General features: G+C 50.4%; 5 protein-coding genes across 7 annotated transcripts; 3 read left to right on the top strand and 2 right to left on the bottom strand.

The window, feature by feature from the left end:
- The first annotated feature begins 323 nt into the window (after window positions 1-323).
- J3458_009336 (uncharacterized protein) lies at window positions 324-4,638 on the top strand. The gene is made up of 3 exons (XM_066119720.1): window positions 324-1,832; window positions 1,916-2,666; window positions 2,752-4,638. Exons 1-3 carry the CDS (start codon window positions 1,673-1,675, stop codon window positions 4,262-4,264), a joined length of 2,424 nt encoding a protein of 807 aa, XP_065975516.1. The 5' UTR covers window positions 324-1,672; the 3' UTR covers window positions 4,265-4,638.
- Window positions 4,639-4,944: 306 nt separating this feature from the next.
- On the top strand, window positions 4,945-5,963 carry J3458_009335 (uncharacterized protein; the record flags this gene model as incomplete). The annotated part of the gene is made up of 3 exons (XM_066119719.1): window positions 4,945-5,190; window positions 5,303-5,587; window positions 5,673-5,963. 3 exons carry the CDS (start codon window positions 4,945-4,947, stop codon window positions 5,961-5,963), a joined length of 822 nt encoding a protein of 273 aa, XP_065975515.1.
- A 521-nt stretch (window positions 5,964-6,484) lies between these two features.
- Window positions 6,485-7,174, top strand: J3458_009334 (uncharacterized protein; the record flags this gene model as incomplete). The annotated part of the gene is made up of 1 exon (XM_007809048.2): window positions 6,485-7,174. The coding sequence occupies one exon, from the start codon at window positions 6,485-6,487 to the stop codon at window positions 7,172-7,174; it is 690 nt and encodes a 229-aa protein (XP_007807239.2).
- Window positions 7,175-9,272: 2,098 nt separating this feature from the next.
- On the bottom strand, window positions 9,273-10,052 carry RPL37B (60S ribosomal protein L37B; the record flags this gene model as incomplete). Its single annotated transcript, XM_066119718.1, has 4 exons — window positions 9,273-9,418; window positions 9,566-9,637; window positions 9,849-9,911; window positions 10,049-10,052. The coding sequence occupies 4 exons, from the start codon at window positions 10,050-10,052 to the stop codon at window positions 9,273-9,275; spliced, it is 285 nt and encodes a 94-aa protein (XP_065975514.1).
- A 349-nt stretch (window positions 10,053-10,401) lies between these two features.
- On the bottom strand, window positions 10,402-14,339 carry J3458_009330 (uncharacterized protein). 3 transcript variants are annotated; one of them, XM_007809050.2, is made up of 4 exons: window positions 13,412-14,339; window positions 12,902-13,195; window positions 11,919-12,816; window positions 10,402-11,838 (listed from the first exon to the last, which is right to left on the bottom strand). In XM_007809050.2, exons 1-4 carry the CDS (start codon window positions 13,661-13,663, stop codon window positions 10,886-10,888), a joined length of 2,397 nt encoding a protein of 798 aa, XP_007807241.1. In that variant the 5' UTR covers window positions 13,664-14,339; the 3' UTR covers window positions 10,402-10,885. The 3 variants fall into 3 exon arrangements, with proteins under 3 accessions (XP_007807241.1, XP_065975512.1, XP_065975513.1); XM_066119716.1 differs by having other exon boundaries at window positions 12,902-14,339; XM_066119717.1 differs by having other exon boundaries at window positions 11,919-13,195; window positions 13,412-14,273.
- Between the last annotated feature and the right edge of the window lie 6,470 nt (window positions 14,340-20,809).

The raw sequence follows: 20,809 nt of genomic DNA, 5'->3' as shown, positions 1-20,809 counted from the left end.
CCGCCTGACCGTCAACTGGAGTCTGAGGTCGACTTTGATATTGGTTCGAGATTGTTTGGGTATTGCTCCATACGGAGTAGGCGGCTGGGAGTTTAGCGTGAGCCCTTGTTGCGTAAGTTATTGTTCCTTGTCCGTGCCATGAAACAAACATGGGCACTTGCTCCACCACTTCAAATGTCTGGTTCGTTTGGCGTTGCCTCTACTTCTAGACTTTTGACCGTTAGTTTGGCCACGGTGATTGATTCATGCCGGGATACTTTGTAACTTTCATGTCGGTAGCGTAGCATGGCGTATTAGTTGATTTGTTGGAGCCTGATGACATTGATGACATTTCCTGGCCTCCCTTGCCCCCAACTTTCACGCGCCGAGTCTATTTCAACCTCGTCTTGATGCTTCGCCGCCGACTCTTACTTTGCAACCCTTCGTCATCCTTTGGCCGTTTATCTGTTTTGCCTCGGGTGCCCAAACAGCCGGGGCCCTCGACTGGATCAACACTAGCCACGTGGGTTGGATGAGGACGTCGAGACGAATAACAAAGGGCATCTGAAGCATCCAAAGCCTCGAGCGACGAGGCCGGACGGCCTGAAGGACGAGAACATTGTGGGACGTGGTGCCCTTACTGCCGGTCAGGTGAGCCGTTTTTTTTTTTTTTTTTTTTTTTTTTTTTTCCCTCAGAACGAGATTGAAGCATTCCATCCTCTGCATTCTCCTCACCGTCGATTCTGGGTCCTGGTGACATCGAGTCACGACTCACCCACGGCACGCACCACCGCCTGCACCTGCGCCACTCGCGCTGTCCGCTGCGAGCGCCCTCAAAGCCCCTCGTTCGCCACGACGTTCTGGATTGTGCAACCACATGCGCGCCCTTGCATCCCATCTCCAGCCGCAACGAACCAGGCAATCGCCCATCCAGGTGCTGAAGCCGACACCAAGTTGCTGGCCATCACAAGAACGCCAACCCCAAGCCGGGTTGGACCGACAACTGGTGAGGACGGCCATCTGCGAATTGCAAACGGCTTTGCTCCTTCCTCTGCTGAAAGACGCATCCTACCACCTTGGCATTTGCCTCATGCATGCGCTGCATCATGCATGTCCATCGTGCGCTTGCATCTTGTCTCATCTCATTTTGTCCTCGCACTGCCGGCTCGCAAACTCGCTGTTACCTTCTACAGTCACTTCCCTCTTTCTTCCCGCACGACAACTCCCAAAAGCCGGGTCTGGACCCCGTCTTGACTTGTTCTCCCTGTTCAAGCATCCCACTTATCCCTTAGACATCAATTCGATCCCTACCGAGCCTTGAAGCCGGTTACCCGGCCCTCGCGCGCCTCCCGTATGCATCTTTAGACGTATATTACTCAACTGCCTATGTCCTATGTCCTATGCCTCTGTTTCTTTCCTGTCACGATTTTTTCCTACTTTACTGTCACCACAATTCCTAATTTACCATCCGGCAATCCTTGTCCGCCGGCTTCCTCCGTCCAATGCCATTCCTGCGAGCCCGGCTGAAACTATCTTCTATCCCGAATGCCGTACAACGCATATATTTCGCCCTCTGAGGTCCGCCATTCTTTCTTCGGCCATAAAGCTTACAATATTTCCAGCATCCCGCTCGCCGCGCGGCGCGTACGCGAAGACCGGGCCGTGAATATCTCCCTTGAAGACGTTTGACATTATGTCATCTACCTCAGAAGACTTAAAGGGAACTACCTCCCCTTGGAAACGACTATTCGGGGCGAGAGGTAGCGACAGTAGCAAACAAGAGAAGCGAGTGTCTGGTCACTCGAAATGGAGTTTTGGTGTGCTCAATGATAAGCAGACCGTCGAGGTTCCAGGTAAGAATGCCTTCTACTAGTATCTCCGGTGATTTTTTTTGTTTAAAAAATAATAATTTACACTTGCTGATGCCCATAATCAGGCTCTGTTTTACTCCTGGCCGCTAACCGCAATGAGCCTCTTGGTCTGCGTGATGTGCATGCCAGGACCTCTCATTCATCTATTCCAACGGGATTTTTTGTTGACATGCCATTGACCCCAGGAGGGTCACGTCTTGTCATACAGACTCCAGCTGCTACGAAACATGTTGATCCAAATGAAGGCAAGAAGAAAACACAGGATGGTGCCATTATTCTCGATCCTCAACCCGAGGACTCCGTCAACGACCCGTTGAACTGGCCTAGCTGGCGACGAGATACTGCCTTGTTGTCACTGGGCTTTTACTGCATGATTGGCGGTGGCATTACCTCCATCATGGCTGCTGGTTTTACCAACATTGCCCATGATATGGATGTCGAAGTCGAAACCGTGTCTCTCACGGTCGGTCTATACATGATGGGCCTTGGTGTAGGCTCGGTTTTGGCTTCTCCAACCGCCATCCTTTTTGGCAAGCGACCTGTATATCTCGCTAGTGTCATTCTCTTTATTGCAACATGCGTTTGGGGAGGCTACTCTCCCGGCTTCCCTTCTCTGCTCGCAGCCAGAGTATTTCAAGGAATAGCCATCAGCCCCGTGGAGTGCCTTCCTTCGGCTACAATTGCAGAGATTTTCTTTCTCCATGAGCGAGCCTATCGTATCGGCATCTACACATTGTTACTATTAGGCGGAAAGAACTTGATTCCTCTTGTGAGCGCTGCCATCATTGGACGGTATGGATGGCGCTGGGTGTTCTTGTACGTCTCCCCTCAACCAACCATAAGTTTGCTTTTTCTTTGTGCTCTGGATCTGCCTCCGACTTTTGATTAACAAATTTTGAAGTATCGTCGCAATGGTAGCTGGTCTGGGCTTCGTTCTGCTCTTCCTTTTCGTACCCGAAACCTTCTGGGATCGCACACCCACGCGGAAACCCTCAAAACGCCCCAGCTTTCTTCGCCGTCTTTCTTCGCGTAGGAACGTATATAGCCCTCACCAATCGACCCAATCTGCGAGAGACTCAAAGACTCTCGAAAGGCCTCAGTCACCCGGTGCAGAGACTCGTCAGAGGGGACTCCATGTCGGCTTCGCATCTGAACCGCCCACAGCTGGTGAATCTCAACACCACGGTGAAGGCAATACAAGTCATCTGCACCCTGATTCCGCCGACCACCATGTTGAAAACACTACATCCAGGGAGACTGAACAGCAACATATCATGTACCTTCCAGATTTGCCAGGCAACGTGCAAGGTCAGATGCCTTCCATCACGGTGTCAGCATCCCGTGAGAAGTCAGAAGATATCGAAGCAGAGGCCAACCAGGTGGATACAAATGTACCACTTGTACACGTGTCTGACGAGCACCATGTAATGGATGGAGCAAGCTCCGTGCATAGCCCAATTCGATCACCAAGGGCCATCCTTCGCCAGTCTCACAGCGGACCAGGCGGGCACTCACCGTACCTCCAGAGTGCGAACGGAAGTGGTTCCAATGTAGATTATTTCTCACAAGGCCCGAATCTTGATAATGAAAGAATTCCTGCGTCGGCACTCAGGGCGCCACCTAGGATAAAGGCGTATACGCATAACTTGCGACAACAGCCTGCCCAAACGTTTACACAGCAGCTGAAACCCTACCACGGCCGGCTCAACAACGACAGGTGGTTGAAAGTTATGATCCGTCCATTCATCTTGTTTTCTTATCCGGCCGTTTTGTGGTCTGCTGCGGTATACGCCTGCTCAATTGGTTGGTTAATCGTTATTTCAGAGACAATGGCCGTTATCTACCGAGACCCTGCGAGTTACAACTTTGGTGCGCTCCAAACCGGTCTTGTGTATGTATCTCCATTTGTTGGCGGTGTCCTTGGCACAGGCGTCGCAGGGAAAATTAGTGATTTGATTGTCCGAGCCATGTCTCGTCGTAATGGCGGTATGTACGAACCTGAGTTCCGACTGGTGATGGCCATTCCCATTATGCTCACAACCTGCATTGGTCTCATGGGCTTCGGCTGGTCTGCTCAAGAGAAAGACCATTGGATGATCCCAACTGCTTTCTTCGGCATACTTTCGTTTGGTTGCTCTCTAGGATCTACGACGGCCATCACGTTTTGCGTCGATAGCTATCGTCAGTACGCAGGAGAGGCGCTGGTAACGCTCAATTTTTCCAAGAATGTCTTGCACGGTCTTGTTTTCAGTCTGTTTGTGAGCCACTGGATGGCCAAGGAAGGGCCGAAGCAAGTCTACATGTGGTTGGGAATCGTCCAACTCCTCATTCAGCTCACCACGATCCCCTTATTCATATTTGGCAAGAGGGCTCGTATGTGGACAGTGAGAATGAACCTCATGGAGAAGTTCTGAGCGAAGCCAAGCGTTTCCAGAGTCATTTAACGTGTGTGGAATAGAGGACATTGCATCATATTATTTCGGCAAGCGTATTTCAAGGTGACAGCATCTTGGTGCAAAGGAATATGGAGCCGATATGGGGCTTGGGAATATAGATTTTGGTGGCCTTTTGTCTTGTTGGAGTCAAATCGGATATCATCTGTTTTTGCCGGGCTGTTCATCTGTAATTGGCATTTCTTCAGTTGTATTGGTTTTTCTGGGCGTCGCGGTTTTCGTGGAGAACTACACTCTGCATTTGGTTAGACTAGATGTTTCGGATAGCATGATGGCAGAGCATATGAATATTATTTATTAGACATATCATGCGTAATGCACGCTGGGAGTCCCCGCTACGAACAAATAAATCGTGGAGTCTCATATTCATGTTGGCGAGCACAAGTCGGCAGTGGAAGTGGGTGTGGGTAAAAAGCGCCCCACCTCGAGTCTCAACCACCTTCTCCCCATCTCACCTCACATCGTAGCTCTTCATCCACAACCGTCACCCTAATTTGAAAGCCATCGTGCTGTTCTTTCACTTAGCCAACTAAGTCGCATTTTCACGCCGTCTTTCTGCTCACAGGATCATTGTAATAAGAGGGCCAACTTTTTGCTTCCCCAGCCAAATCACATTTCCAAACTCGAAGAGTCCAGTCCGCATGGCCTCTACAGCATCGACCAAGATCCCGCCCTTACTAGAGCCGTATCTCAATTTACCTCCTGAAGCGGCCCTTGTAGTTCTTACCAGTGTACTGGGAGCCAGCGCAAACTGGCTCGTTCTGAGATGGGTGTATGCTCTGCTGAGGAATGGGCATCAGGTTGGTGACGACGCAGACACTACGGCCGTTGTGTTGTGTAGCTTTTTAAGGGATGGCGCATTCTGGAGAGAGGGAGCTGGCAAAATGGTATTTATTTATTTATTTATTTTCTGCCAATTCTACCCCAATGACGTATTGCGGTTGCTTGTCGACCGTGGTAGGTTGCAATCGGAATGAATGACGCTAATTACGGTCATAGGGTCTGGACCTGAATGCCGTGAACAGAAGCAGGAGATTCATCTTTGTCGACGGGCTTACAGGCTTGTATGTGCCCAATGGGGAACCTTCTACGGGTGGCGGAAAGGACCACGTCCTACGTGGTGGGAGGATAGATGATGTGAAAAAAGGAGTTGAGAAGGCTATTACCGAGATTTCCAAGGAGGGGAGGAAGATTGTTCTTGTGGTGGACGGGATGGATGCGTGGTTGGCGATGGGAGGTGTCGGTGCATTGGGAGCAGTGAATGTGTTGAATTCATGGAGAGAGGTGAGTTTACATTCATCCCTTTGCCGTATTTACCACGGGAGATTGTTGTCGAGGAAACCACCGAGGTGAAGCTAACTCTACATAGAGAGTTCACGCTACTGTAGTGGCCATTTCAGCAGACGACCCCCTTCTTCACGTGCAGAACACGACGCTAGAAAAGGACCACGCGGCATTTGCGTTGAGTCTCGCACATGAAGCGAGAATAGTTATGGCACTGCGCTTGCTAGACACAGGGACGGCGAGGGATGTCAGTGGTGTGGTGAGGGTGACCGGCGGTGGCAAAACCGACGAGGATGAGGCTGGGAAAGGGGAGGGTGAGTTTCTGTATTTCGTGGCTGGGGATGGCGGCGTTAAGGTATTTGAGAGGGGGGCGTGATTCTCGAAGATGAATTGGATATTTGCGAGGGCGGTGATGTACGTGAAGATGAAGACTTGTTGACAGGACGCTTCCTGGCAGCCGGACTTGGAGAGGCGCGCGTCACGCTATAGCGCAACTTGCCCCTTGAAGAACCACTTGGTACGTATTAGGATAATCCTGATTCTCAGCTCTCTTTGCTACTTGCCCAAAGATGTCATATTCAAACATAATACGTCAACATTTCCGCATACTCAGGCGCTGGGTCTCGACAGCCCCTCAAGGTTTCCCCATCCAGCACGTTTTCCTCTTAGTCTAGAATGCATGAGTCTCGGTCGTATAATACAACTAATACGAAACTAGATTCTTCCGATGATGCGTGCGAAATTACACTTTAAATAAACAAATATGCATCATTGCTCTCAGCATAAAATGTATATATAAACGGTACATGTCAGCTCATTGCCCCCCTTTTTTACCTTGACCATTGTTACTCAAACCTACTTCTCCCCATCCAATCCCCCCCTCCCTTCAAAAAAGGTATGAAGGCCATTGTTGCCCTCTCGGCCCTCGTGGCCGTTCAAGCAGCCAAAACGACGCCCAGTCCTACGACGTTGGAAAACGGCGAAGTCGTGTCGCCGGTCGAGACGTGTGACGAGTCATGCAAGGCCTCCTTTGCCAGGCCCAGCGAACACGTCAAAACCATAAGATCCAAGTTCAAGACCAAGACCAAGACCACGACGGGCTCGGCCAGTTCCGAGCCGGTCTTGTACACGGCCCTGGACTTGGGACCCGGAACAGCGTTCCCGCCATACGTCACCTCGCCGGATTGCACCCAGACAAAGACGGTCGTTGGGGCGACGCACCCGGCCGTGGTGGCACCCCTTTCAACTACTAGCCAGACCAAGGGCAAGGGCAAGAACAAGGGCAACAAGACGGGACACAGCGAGACACCATCACCAACAGCACCACTCGAGGGGGAACATGCCAGCACCGTCACCAGCGTGCTCTGGCAAGATTGCGGGACTTGTGCGCTGTACTGGACAACGGCCGAGTCCACGTATGTTCCTCGTGTCACGGTGGCCAACCCCACGGATTACACTTATACAATCACCCAAGTGAGCTGCCTGACTATCGCTCGGCCTGAGAGCACCGAGGTCACGTTGACAGAGTTGTCTGAGCCTACCGAGGCTGCATCGACGGAGCTGCCTGAGCCATCGACCACGGATTGAGCGAGTGGCTTTTTTCTACTGCGGGCTTTGCGCGGCATGTCTATAGGACTTGCTCCAGTGGTGATTTGGGGGGATGTTATTTCGCTTGAGTAGTCCGAGGGCTCGAGTTTACTGGTATTTTTAACCAAATTGAAGAATTATACCCTTGCTTTGGCCCCTCCTGATTACTGCCCGTGTCTCCATGTATCGCGTCCACAAGACGAGTAGAATAGTGTTTTTCGGCGCAAGAGTATGCCGGGTTGTAGTCGGGGAAACCTCCCCAGAAGCAGAGTTGTTTATATAACAACACATGACCAGCATATCCATCCAGATGGTGGTGATGACGCAAAGTGCAAAGGGCTCCCAAAGTATAAGCTTGACCGGGGGGTTGGTTGGAATAGCCATCTCGCTCAATCTTACCAAGTAGCGTTCTACATGATATCATTTATGCGGAGTCTCGGAGTCTCGTGGCTTGGTTTCACAAAGGGGCTACAAGGCGACGTCTACGGGGACGAGCAGTTTGCAGGTTATGATGACGGCACCGACCTCGTTTAGCATTATATAGCCCCGTAGCCGTAAACTTGTGAACAACAACTCCCATGAGGCTCTGCTGGGAGTCCTGCCGTAAGTGCTTCGACCCTCTCTATTCCGTGTCCCCCTTTTCATCCTGTGGCTTGTTTGGGGCGGGGGGTGCATCGAGACATTTTATGACGGCGCCGTATTGCGGAGTTGTGTCTTGTTCGGAACGCATCGTGTCGTCAGCCGTAGCGGAAACATTGGCCAAGGGGATTTATGCTTGAAATTTTCACGCGTGGGGTTAAAGATACGCGTCTAGTTGTTTTTGTGATGAGGCCCGAGGCTTTGTTCCGTCGTGCCCTGTTCATCAACTCGCAATTCTCGTTGATACGACCCCGCCAGTCACGATCTCGTGCTCTCTGGCCATGGCCCCCAGCCACGATTTACAGAGACCGCATGTGTCGTGGTATTTGCTGTTGGTGGATATGGTTTCAATTCCGCGAAACTTGGGTGGAAAACCTATTTTGCTTCCCGTTTTAAGCTGGTGTGGTTGCGCTAGGATACTACGAGGCACGATGACGCTGGTTTTGCTGGATGGGGGAGAAACGCGGTTTAGTGCCGAACACGGGGACTCTGTCTGACTCTCCTGATACGATGATACGAGCCGTGTCTTGTAGCGCGGTGCGATGGACATGAACGTCAGTGGCCTCGTGGGCACTCGATTTTTTTTTTTTTTTTTTCCTTAGTGATGGGCTACGCTGTGCTTCATCTCGGGGTACGAGGCGTTTTCAAGACTCGATTGCCAACTGCGCCATTTCGTATCCCTGAGGAGCTAGTCGTGCCTTGGGCGGTGTTTCCAGCACCCGCGACCGCGTTACAAGCGTGGTTGTGCTTTTTGCGTCGGGGGTCAAGATGGCAGTTTCGTCGGTTGTTGTCCTTGATGTGACAAGGATGCGGACAAGGGTTCTGGCTGTTGCAGTTTGCAAGAAGAAAAGGACTGTTCTTCTGCGAGAAATAAACATGCGCATGGAAACATCACCTAGATACGGCAACCCCGGGCAGACATACTCGCAGCACACACACATGGCCCAACCCCTTGCCCTGGGCGGGCATGCAGACCATCGCGAAGCAGGCGTATGGAAATCCCTTGTTTATTTTACTCTTCTCTCAAAAAGGGCACAAAGCAAAGGGAATTCCCCATGCCAAATACGTTTCAAGAAAACACCGTGGTCCCATGCTCCAAGCCCACCACCACCTTTGAGAAAATTTTCCGCAAAACCCCCCAGCACGAAATGACCGCTTGCAACAAGAGTCAATTCAGTACGTAGGGACCCCCTCCTCCATCTTCACACCAAAAGAGTACGACAACAGCGCGTGACCAAGATGTCGTCTCCGGAACAGGATCAAGTCCGACTCTCCTCCCCCCCCCTTATTCTCGTCCTCAATGCAAAAACTGCTTCAGTGGTTTCCCTTTTTTTCATGATAGGCCTCCCAAATGTCTTTGTAACCTCTTCCTCAAAGTTTTCACGTTGGTTTCGTCAAGTCGTGAAAAAATTGTTCATGTGTTGTTTGATTGGGGCGATGGTTGACAGGTTGTTTTGGTTTACTCCGACTTGGTGGTAGGGCCGCGAGCGCCCTTAGGAGTGCCGCTTCGGAAGCCGTTCTTGAATCGGCGAGAGACGTCCTTGAGGTAGCGGCAGCGGCCGGTGCCAACGGTCTTTCTTCGCTTGGCCTTCTCGCCCCAGTTGTCTATTTGTCGAGTTAGCAAATTTTGTGTGTCTCCCTTTTTCTTGATTTCCTTGCCGCTCATGGTCATTTGACGCAAAATACCCATTGAGGATTCAACCGGGCTGGGGAGTCTGCTCGTGGGACCAAAGAGGGAGCGAATAAACGTACACTTGCGAGTCTTGGCGGAAGGGTAGCCGCAAGAAGAGCACTCATGCTTCTGGATGTGCAAGGAGCGGCGACCTACGAATCAACCCAGTTAGCTTTCAATGTCTGCTGTTGATCTGACACTTTCCCGACCGAATCCAACGTTGTTGCCGAGCGTGGGGTTGGACTCCTAATCTCGTCCTCGTCGATCCCCTTCTCCTGGCGGTGTCTCGATAATTCCCCCTCTTTCCGGTCTCTTGGGCAGTTTCTTGAGAGAGCAGAAACATAACATCAAGGCATCACTAACCGCATCGTCGGCACAAGGTGTGCGTCTTGTTGTGACGTTTACCGAAACTGGAGGTACCCTTCGCTACATGACGCAAAACCCGTTAGCACATTGCAAGCAGTCCAACGTCGTAGTCGTAGCACTTCATCACTTCGTTCTTTTCGTGGCAAGAAGGAGAGACTGAACGCTACATCAGCAGCTGGCGGGGAGCAGAAACGTACTCATTTTGGCGGTGGTGGTTTGACCTGTGGTTAGTGACGATCGAGGAAATTCTCGAATTGGAAGAGAGGCCTTTTTCGGTGGAGTGTCGAATTGCGAGAATCTGAGCGCTGGGGCTGCTGCTTAGCCCTAATTTGCCGTGGTGCGCGCACAATAATCCGCTTCGTGAGGCGTGGTGGGATTGCCAGCTAGTCATGTGACGATACCCTGAGTGACCGCACGTGACTTCACCCTTAGATTTTGGGGGATAAACTCGGGCTGGTGGCTTCAACTGATCCACCAAGAGGCCGACAAATGTGGCCCCTTGGCTTCCCCAAAGGTAGTACATTGAATTGATAGAATTCTACACGACGTTCCTTGTTCATCCATCCAAAAGTATCCTTTTATATGCTACGCCGTACTTCCCACTGGCTACTGCGCTCACCATCACACGCCATACCACCTTAGGTACCTAGTGACGTACGTACGTATACAGAGCTTCGCGTTTACCACGTAATCACTTTTCGCACCTTCGCTTTTTATGCAATTCATTCATGAGGTATCTCTGCAAAGGCTGTGCTTCCGCAAGCCGTAACAACTGTTACATTCCAATGTGAACCAAGCCTCCCATGTTCCTGAACGCCGTTCCCATCCAAAATCCAAAGTCATACACGTATAAAGTATCTGCAAGAATGTTCAAAATGAGAATACGAAATCCACGAAAAGTGGCCTCCTCCAGGCGTTAATGCAGATTTTGCGTGCTCGCTCGCGTTTTCGTCATTCATTTAACCGAAACATGTTTCTAAAATTTGAATGCTCCCCTTCGTCATCTTCATCTGCACTCAACTGTCTCTCTTGGTTTAAGGGAAGACTGCAGGTCCGAAAAATTCGCCAGGTGCTACACGCTTCGCAATTGCCTGGGCATTCCAGTCAAGGGTTTCTGTCATTCCATCGTTCCCCCACCATGCTGGAGCCCTTGCGTTGGTCAGATACAAGGTGAAGAAAATGAGGAGGGTGCTGATGATGAGACCGCAATCCAGGGCTGCAGAAACAATGTAGTTGTATTGCAGCCACCAGCCGGTATAGCGGCGCTTAACAAAGTAGTTGAACATGATGCCGACCACACCCCAGCAGAGGAAAATGTGGACAGTAGCAGGAGGCAGTAATCCAGTGCCGCCGTAGATGACGGGAGTGCAGACGTATCTCCAAAAAGATCTGGGCCATCGTCTAGCAAGAAGCCAAGTCAGAATAGGCGTGGCAGCACCAACCAGCCAGAACCACTGCAGGTTCGCATAGGTAGCGCCATGACTGAAAATCCGCGCTGGTCCAATGGCACCCCAAATCACCGACGCGGTATAGTACACATGTCCGCTAGGGCAAGTATAGCTATCCTTTTGATTCTCGGCGCAGATATTGGGGATTTTCGCCAAGGCCCAGTTCATAACTCCAATTTGAATAATGGCGGACCAAATCGATGCGATCAGCTGTGACGAAAACATGACCCGGGGCGGCACCTTCATATAATGGCCGAGTTTGAGATCTTGAGCAAAGTACAACGCCTGAGACATGGAAGTGTAACCATAGTTCTTGAACATCATCATCGTCGTGGGTTTACCGGGAACCATGTAACCGATGATAAACTCGGTCAAGACGTTCAGACCAATCTGGATGTTGGAGATACCCTGGATCAGACCAATAGGGATGAGCCAAATGATGGGGAGAACGAGGCAGACGACAAACGCCCAGGCAGGAAAACCAGTTGGCCACCCAGTGACGACGCCGAAAGAAATGCCAACCATGACAATGAACAAAGCTAGAAAAAAAACTGGTAAGCGTTTGCTCTACACAAAAACTAATGTTTTGCGCTTCCAAGGATGACTATGAAACACTTACCAGCATACCACCAATCCTCAGCATCACGATATTTCTTCATTAAGCGCATGTGGACATCGTCTTCTTGATGGCGCGCCATTCTAAACTGTCTCCAAATCTCTTTACCGTGGTACAAAGCAACATGAACCAGTACCGCGGACATGGCAGCAAAGTTCATACCATATGCCATGGCAAACTGCGTAGACAGGTACAGAGGAGAGTATTCCTTGTAAGCAGTCTCGTTGAAGTTGAAGTTGGCATCCAGGATGCGAGACACGTTATAAGGCGCTCCAGTGTTGTCGTAGGATGTTGAGGACTGGACAGGCATGTAGTCGGCGTACCAGGTACCACTAAAGTGAATACCCATGGAGACGATGACGAAAAAGAAAATGATGCCTCCCAGTACGTTGACAATAGCGTAGAAAGGCGGAATGAGAGGCGATCCAATGAAGCCAGTGGCAACTGTCCAGTCAAAAGTAATGGGGATAAGACCGTATCCGTGATTGTTGCCAAATATCTTGTTGACAATGACACTGTTGGGTGCGATCCAGCAGGCAATGGCGAAGTATGACAGGCCCCTGAAAATCCAACCAGGGAACCAATACCAAGTGAACGCTGCACAGCCAACGATGAGGAAGAGCTTGTAGCGACCGATCGTCCAACCGTTGGTTTTGGAGGGATCCGATCGTGAATGGTCGTGCAGGGTGTAGAACAAGGCGCAGTTGACCAGGTCGGCAGGCCAAATCATGGCCGCGGGCCAGACAAGGAAACGACGAGCCAAGCCAGCCATTCCGTAGCCAGTGCACAATGTTGTGATGCCAAAAAGAAGCTGAAAAGCAACGCCAAATTCCTGCTTGTAGAAGACTTTCTGCGTGAGTAGGACATCAGTAGCGTACAGAGCACCACCACCATACGCAGCCTATCAAGTCGTTAGTACTTGAGATACATCCCGAGGAGTTGCCAGAATTGCTGGTGGCAAAGGGGCTGGGCCAACGGTAACCTACGTTGGACATGGCAACAATGACAACATGTTCCTTGAAATTGAACTTGCCCGGTCGCAGGTTAAACTTGACGCCGCACACATTCCACACCCTGTCGGGGAAAATCATGTCCCATCCGCGACCGATGGGATATGCAACCAGCTGGACAATATAGGTAGTAATGACAACTGTAGGATTCCGCAAGGAGAAGAGCATGTTGACACCAGAGCCGACGGTACAGAGCAGTAAGCCGATGACCCATGCTCGTATCGTGTTGGCAGGGACATCTACGTCGTAATTCCTCACTACGGCCCGGACCTATAGACATTGGAAAGCGTGTCAGGTGTTATACTCTCAACTGAGCTCAATGGCATTCCAATCGGTTCGAGCTCCCATGCGCAAGATTGATGATGACAGGAAAGCAAGCCATGCATTGTTTATCTCCTGGGCAATGGACTTATCACATGGTCGCTCATATGATTCCTCGCCAGTCGCGAGGGGACCGAGGGGAAGATCAAAGAGGAAGATACACACCTCTGGATATGGGCTATTATCCTCCATGAGCGCATGCTCAATCTCGAGGCCCTTCTCGGCATTGCCAGTAGCAAGAGCGGCATCGACGTCGTTCAACTCGTCCATGGGCAGATTCGGATCTAACTTGTGCGCCTTTTCGAAGGCTGCCAGGTGCTTGAGCTGATCCACGCCCGAGGAATTGCCCTCCAAGGGTTCGGGGATGGGCATGATCTCCTCGACCTCATGGCGCTTGCGGAAAATTGAGAGCGGCATGGTGATTTTCTAATGTGTCCTCCCAACGGAGTGACAACGACCAGACCGATTGTTGTCGTCGAGCCCGAGTCGCAAGACGGGTTGATGTAGCTCGGGTCCCTTGGTCTTGGTGTTGACTGCCTGCTGTTGTTTTATTTTATGTTGTGTTCTCTTGGCCCTTTTTGATATTCGCCGTCGTCTGTCCCCGGGCCTTGAGAACAGAGTCGAAGAACAACCGTCTGTCTTGTGGTCGTGATTGCGCTACAAGAGACCGGGCGCGCACAGGCAGATAGACATCTGGGGAGAGGGGTGGGTAAAATGGAGAGAGAACAACGGGCGTTGAGCGGGCTTGGTGGGCTCATGGACAAGTACATAAAGTACTCAACGGGACGAAAGAAGGCCAGTCGATGGTTTTCCACCCCTGGTTCTTTTGTTCTGGTGGCAGCGATAGGACGAAAGGACAATGGAGCAAGGCGTCTGGTGGTGCAGCGTTGTCTTTGGTCTCCGCCTCCAGCCTCCCTCCAGCTTCCATGCCCGTTTCTCTCGTCTCGTCTTGCCGGCACCCCGGGCTGGGTTAGTACTAACTTACTGTAGTAGATAGTGCATGCACACAGTCATACTGTGCAAGCACGCACCGTCATGCAATGGAGCAATGGACGGTGCGGCAGCAGGAAGGAATTTCAGAAAGCAAAACCAGTCAAGTCAAGTCCCAATTGCGCGACTCGACTCACTCCTGAAGGTGCCATTTTGTGTGGAGGCGGTACCCGCATCTCGCTAAGTAGCACGACTGCTGGGAACAAGATGCTGGCGGCGTCTCTTCGTCCCAGATCAAAGCAGGCAGGTTGGCAGGCAAATTACCCATCAGTGCGTGTGTTTCGAGACAGACGATCCCTTTCCGCCCGATATTGTATGCTCCCCCTTAGTACGGAGTAAATGTACATACTGGATTTGTTCTGTTGTACTCGGTAGGACGAAATGATTTTGGGCCATGATCGATTGCCGAGGACAGATGGCATCCATTGCTGGCCCCATCCACACTGTGTGCTCATGCCAAGACCAGAGGCCAAGGGCACACGCATCACAAAAGGCCGCGGTCCAGCTGCCCCAGACCCAGATAATCATTCAACTTGATGCTTTCCATGCAACGGCTGGTCCGGGGTTCGCTCCCAGCTGTGCGTGTGCATGTGCCATTTTGGCCAGTTAGACGTCTAATCAGGGCTTGTACGGAGTAGTTGCGGTTAGTTACAGGTCGTTGCAGGCCACTACCTACTAGGTAGGTGTGTAGCCATGGCAGGCCCATTGCTGACCCTCGCTAGCTGCCATTGGCCAGTCTCGCATCTTTTGGCTTGCCCCATGCCCATTCCACCTTCCTGAAAAGGCATGGTAGTGGCTCGCTTCCCCCTGCGCTTCCTGCCTCAAGTCTCAACTGAGATACGGCTGACAGCGTGTGGCCCTTCTTCTCCAAGCCAGTCTTCCATAATTGACGCCTCATCGGCGCCATACTTCGTCTCAGGCGGCGTGGCTCTCTGTGCCTCCTTCCAATTTCCGTCGCTCACCCTGCTGATCGTTTGGAGCTTTGGCCTGGTGCTTCCAACTGACTCGCCCTCAACAACTCCCTCCGTTGCCGCTGCCCAGCCTTACATAGGGAATGATACCAGGAACGTATGTTGACGAGGACCTGTCTTGTGGACGGGATTTCTCTGCGGTAATACTCTGTATTTTGCGTTACATATAGTGTATAGTATCACTACCACAAGTCTGTACCGCTTGCCGGCAGGTACCTACCTAGGTACTTAGGTAAGTTGCTGCTCTTCAATATCATCCTTCTTTCCCCTTCCTCGTCTCGCATAGAATTCCCCGGCTGAAGCAAAACTGACTCCCGAGGCCTAGACAAGGTGGTAGGTCTTGTTGATCAAGGATGATCAGGAGCGCAGAATAACATTATGTGCTCGCCCGGCCGAAATGTGTCGCCGTTGAGCTCAACTCGTTCACATGATGCCGAAAATCGACCTGAAGGTATCTTGAATCAACATTGGAACAAATGCCACCTCACACCCAGTGCTCAGCTCTATTCCATCTGCTTGAACTACCTGTACGTAACCGCAACCTTGGCTAGCGTGGACTCGCCTGTGAATACGGACCACACTATTGGTATCTTGCTAAATCTAATGCGGACTGGATTGGCCAAAAACAATCTATCACTGCAAGGCTGATACTGTCACGGCGACTGCCGAGCCATGGGAGCTACCATGCCGACTTGTCGTGGCTTTCGCAAGTCACTGATTTTGGCCGTTAGGATGCCAGATCCTGTTCGGAAAAATCATGCGTGTGGCATATTCCAACTCATCCAGCTGTCAGCCAACCAGAACGGCTCAAAGTGTCAGGCATTTAATTCACCATTATAACTACAATCCGACTCATTCGCCATTCTAGGTACCGAACACACCTACACCTACTACACTTTACAGCCTCCGAGTGTCCGCTACCTCACCAAAGCGCATATAACATGGCACAGTGCGAGCGTCGTTCATCCCATCACCTCAAACATGCCTGTGGTTCGTACTGTATTTCGACGTTGGACGAGGCCCGCCATTTACGGAGCTGGTATTGCCTGGTCGTGTTGGGGACTTTTGTCCCTGCAACTCTGGGCGATCCAGAAGTTCCTCCTGGATCCTTAACTCAAACAACGGTCGCATTCTCGTAAGATAATGGTCCTTTTGCGTTCTCGGTTTTTTTTATTCTTGTTTTTCGCCCTTCACATTTGCCTCAATCTATGACTGGGATCTCTGGATTTCGAACCACAGCTGGGAAGCACTTTTGGCTCCGCAATTGTTTAAATAACAATTGCTAGCTGTCACACCGTCGCGTCCTTTCAAATGATTCACTCTTTGGTCTGTGTATTATCGACCTCAGTCGCCAGTGCATCATAGGGCATGAGAGCTGTCCGCACTACGCAAAACGCATTTGCTACACATCCTACCACTCTCGCCTCAATTACCTTCCACTTCTGAAAGCCGTTAACTCATAAAATTCCACGTGGTCATATTTCTGTCTCTAATAAAATAGAGTTACGAATAATGAGACGCTCCAACTACGGAGGGTTCCAGATCGGCAGCTGCGCCGAGCGAGGTATTCCAAAAAGTTCAGTTGTTTTTTCACCCGAATATGTCTCATAGCAGCTGTTGCTGTAGTGAGATCGAATCAGCCAGGGTCGACCAATCGTCTTGGCAGTAGCGGCGGCCCTAACACTACCCCATTGAGGATCGTCGGTTGATCGCAGATCCATGTTTTGCCTTCCCCGTCCTGTTTCTGAACAAGTCTGCAATAATCTCTCGTCGAATTGGTCAAGCTGCTCTCCAAGCTTTCTCTGCAAGTCATGCTATCTGGTTCCGTGGGTAACTTGAATCATGGCTATAATATGACATTGTCTTTCACTGGGTGGCGACAAAGTCAAACGACGTTTGATTTGATCGACCTCGTTTATGAGGTACAAAACACGTCTAGTTTCAAATTCCGTATCATCCAGTTCTGCTTTTCGTAACAGTGCAGCACTTTGTGAGGCAGATCGCCGTTTCTGCCTGCTGGAGTTGTTGACACAGCCGTCGTACGGACGACATGGGGATGCCCGAGAATGCGGCCAAGATTCTCATGATGATTCCAGATCAATATCTCGTGAGGTCTCTTGCGTCGCCATCGAAACCCTATAGGTCTGACGACGGTGAACATTTCCTTTCTAGTCATTTGCAATTTTGGAGGTTTGAAACGGGGCTTCTTGCCTACCCTACATAAATTAATCGCTCCCAGTCGTCAAAGAGTGTATTTATTCCCTGCCATAGCTTGCATCTACGCATGCACATAGTAATACGGAATCAAGGCAGGTGTAAAATCAGATTAAAATTACGTGCTTTTGTTATGGATATTCATGTTTCTAGAAACTAGCCGTGAAGTCAGTACCAAAAGTGCTTAGATCAACAGAGACTCACATCTCCAGACTTTTTCAACAAAATCGCAAACACGTTCATATTGTAATTAGATCAGAGTCTGTAATTACAATATATTCCTCTGGAGCCCTTTTGTACTTCACATGTGTATGTATAGCACGGCCTTGTCGACCATACTCAAGTTGACACGCGAATGCATATACGCGCAATGCCTGGAAAAGATGCAATTCGACTTCTCCCGCACCGTTGGACAAGCTACTACAACTATCAGCCACTATAACCATACAAAGTATTTCCTATACATGGATTTGCTACTTCTTTCACAGCTATTGGAATATACAAGGGTGTCAAATGCTCCTGATGCAACAGCAGCCCGTTCACTCTTTTGATGCTGTCGAACAGCGCCTTCACACATGCATGGTGTATATTGACTCCAAGGGCATGTTAGGACTGGAATCATAGTAGGGTTTGAATCTAGTGCTCTTGTCACAAATATCGCAGGGCATTGTGCGGCCTAACGGCTACTGTTTCTTTCCTTTTCTGAACTGGACAGTCTCTTCCAGAGGCTGTGTACATGTCGCACCGCCTTGTGAACACGCCTACTCGGGTGAAATGCAGTCATGGAGAATTGCGTCTCCCAGAGGGTAGTGCAATCGCATTATATACGAGATATACGAGGAATGAGGTTGTATACTGCGACTATTCGTGACGACCCAGATACACCTTGTTCAATGGAACAGACTCCTGTTTATTAAAGCAAGGCAAGTTTTCAGAGTAATGGACGTTGGAGGGGTATCTTTTTTTTATTATTATCCTCAGAGCGGAACTGAAACTGTTCATTCCAAAGACGAAGGACGGGTGTACTTGCGCCTAATCAGATAACGGTAGTAGTACCGCGACGAGTCGAAGAGGCACAACTGTGGTTTTATTCACTTGAGAGCGCGGGTGAAGGGGTCAATTACGCAAGCCATGAATGAGTTCCAAGGGGAAAAGTGTGTTCAACAACTGACAATGGTGCTCTACGTTGACAGCCTCTCAGGGCCGGCTACCAAAACAACAAAGGCTCGAGGCAGAGGCATCATGCAGAACCGGAGCTCTTCACTCAAACTGGTCCACGGACGGCTCTTACAAGTAGCCACACAAAGACAAAAGCACGCCTTGGAAGGTAATAGAGATTCAACTTGAAAAAACAGGAACTCTAGGCACGTACTACACCGGTAAAAGTCCATTCCACGACCAACTTCTGGTCGAGTGAGGACCGTCGACTCACCACAAGTTCAAAATAGAATAATGATATCCCATCAAGTCCGGTCAGGAAATGCCGGTGACAAGACACTTTGCCACATTGCGCCATCACCACAACACCAGATAAGATGCTGCAGTGACGTCAAATCTCGGGCAATATCCATTGTCTCATATCCCGTATTGTAAGACATGCCCAACTCGGACAATGCTGGGTATCCCTCCATGCACCCCACGCAACGGTCTTCCAGCCAATACAACTCTAACCGAAGTAAATCACGGCTCATGCTGCTTTGACAAGTTGACAGACACCTCAATAAACGTCAGTCCATCTCCGAAGCTCATCACACTTCACCTCCGCCATCCACCGACGTGTACGGATGGGATGCACTGCAGATCCCGAATCCCGCCCCCGGTCATCGTGTTACATCCCGCATCTGATTATAGGATCACGAAAACATGCCATCCGGCCCTCAAACCGTCACACAAGTTAACGCCATGGCATTAGACACGGGTACGTCGTACAACTCATAAGCGCCTACATTACATGCAAACCGTGTAGCGAATAGGTAACTACAATCCGCATGCAGCTGGGATGGAAATTGCAGCCCGGAGTAATTTAACTGCTTTTTTTGTTGCATCTCGAATGTCTCCGGGTGTGGATGTTGTACAGTATCGCCATCAAAGAGAATCACCGGATTGTCTCAAGATATGTCCACGTCGAAACTGGGTTATTTTGGGCTCGACGAGCGCAAAGCCACATTATTTACCGGTCAAGTTGTTTCTTCATCCCATTAGTTGCTTTTTCGTGAAGTCGGGAAGGCTTTGTTTCACCGTGTCGTGGTCATGATGAACAAACCGTTCGGTCGTTCACGAGGTGAAATATGGCCGAAACGGCTACTGGTTACCCGAACCAGCGAAATCTGCGGCTGGGAGGAGTAAACATAAAATATCTACTAGTCAATAATACTCGAACGGCTCGTCGCTCAACGGACAAGTCCCGCATTACGAGCAACCAATTACGCCAGTCGGTTGCCCGCACGCCCTCCCTGATCTTCCTTCCACTTCGGCATTTGGAGGAAGAGATGTCTGAATTAAGCCTTGTCCTTGTTCACAGCCATGTCACTCCCTGTTAAACACCACGCCTTACCGGCTGTTTATACGATAACGAGGCGGAGCTGATCTTGGCAATGCGAACCAGAAGCGGGTAAAGCAGGTATACAATAATGCAAATACTTGTCCTGCTGAATCCCTGGCCTGGGTTATCGAACTTGACCTACCAGGGAAGAGATAGAGGGGGCCGCCCGGGGGGGGAGTTGGTTCTTGCATGACATAGATGTTGCCGCGAGAGAGGCATATGCAGCCTTTTCCCTTTTCACCGCTTGACTGAGGTTCGTTGCCCTTGATCGGTGTGCGGTTTGCGAGAAGTTTTCTTTGCTAAGAACGTCTAAACTGCGTGATAGAGTTGAAGGAATTGGCGTGTTGTCTTTTTGCCACTTGTGCGTCTAGGCCGGCGAGCCGCATAGCCGTTATCATTGAGGGTGATAGCTCTTTGTCGTTGACTTTCTATACCTGGAAGCCTGGCAAGCAGAGCCTGTTGATATCAATCTTTCGTGGCTTCATCTCAGTGGCGCCGGGCTCTGATACGCATCATGCTTGCAGAATGGCGAATATACGTCCACATTGGTATAGGTGACATAAATTGGTCACACTCACCGCAAGGTTGCGTGAGCCACCTTTCTTTAAAAACTGGATGACAATAGGTTTGTACTCCGTAGAGGCGGGCAGATTCGTGTCCACGTCCACGTTCATCCCCGAAACTTTTCATGCTGATGAAACCCTCTGCTGTGCCTGGACTCCCAACCTTGTCGCGTAGGGCCAGGCACTTCGGACCAGTAATTTGTCAATAGTGCTTACTCACAATGGGTCTAGTTTGAATAAAATGAATGGGTTCTCGGTAGTGGCACCCGGCGGACTTGCGAGC

This window comes from Metarhizium acridum (assembly GCF_019434415.1).
Source record: "Metarhizium acridum strain ARSEF 324 chromosome Unknown scaffold_141, whole genome shotgun sequence".
NCBI lineage: Eukaryota > Fungi > Ascomycota > Sordariomycetes > Hypocreales > Clavicipitaceae > Metarhizium > Metarhizium acridum.
This window is presented reverse-complemented; position numbering and strand designations above follow the sequence as displayed.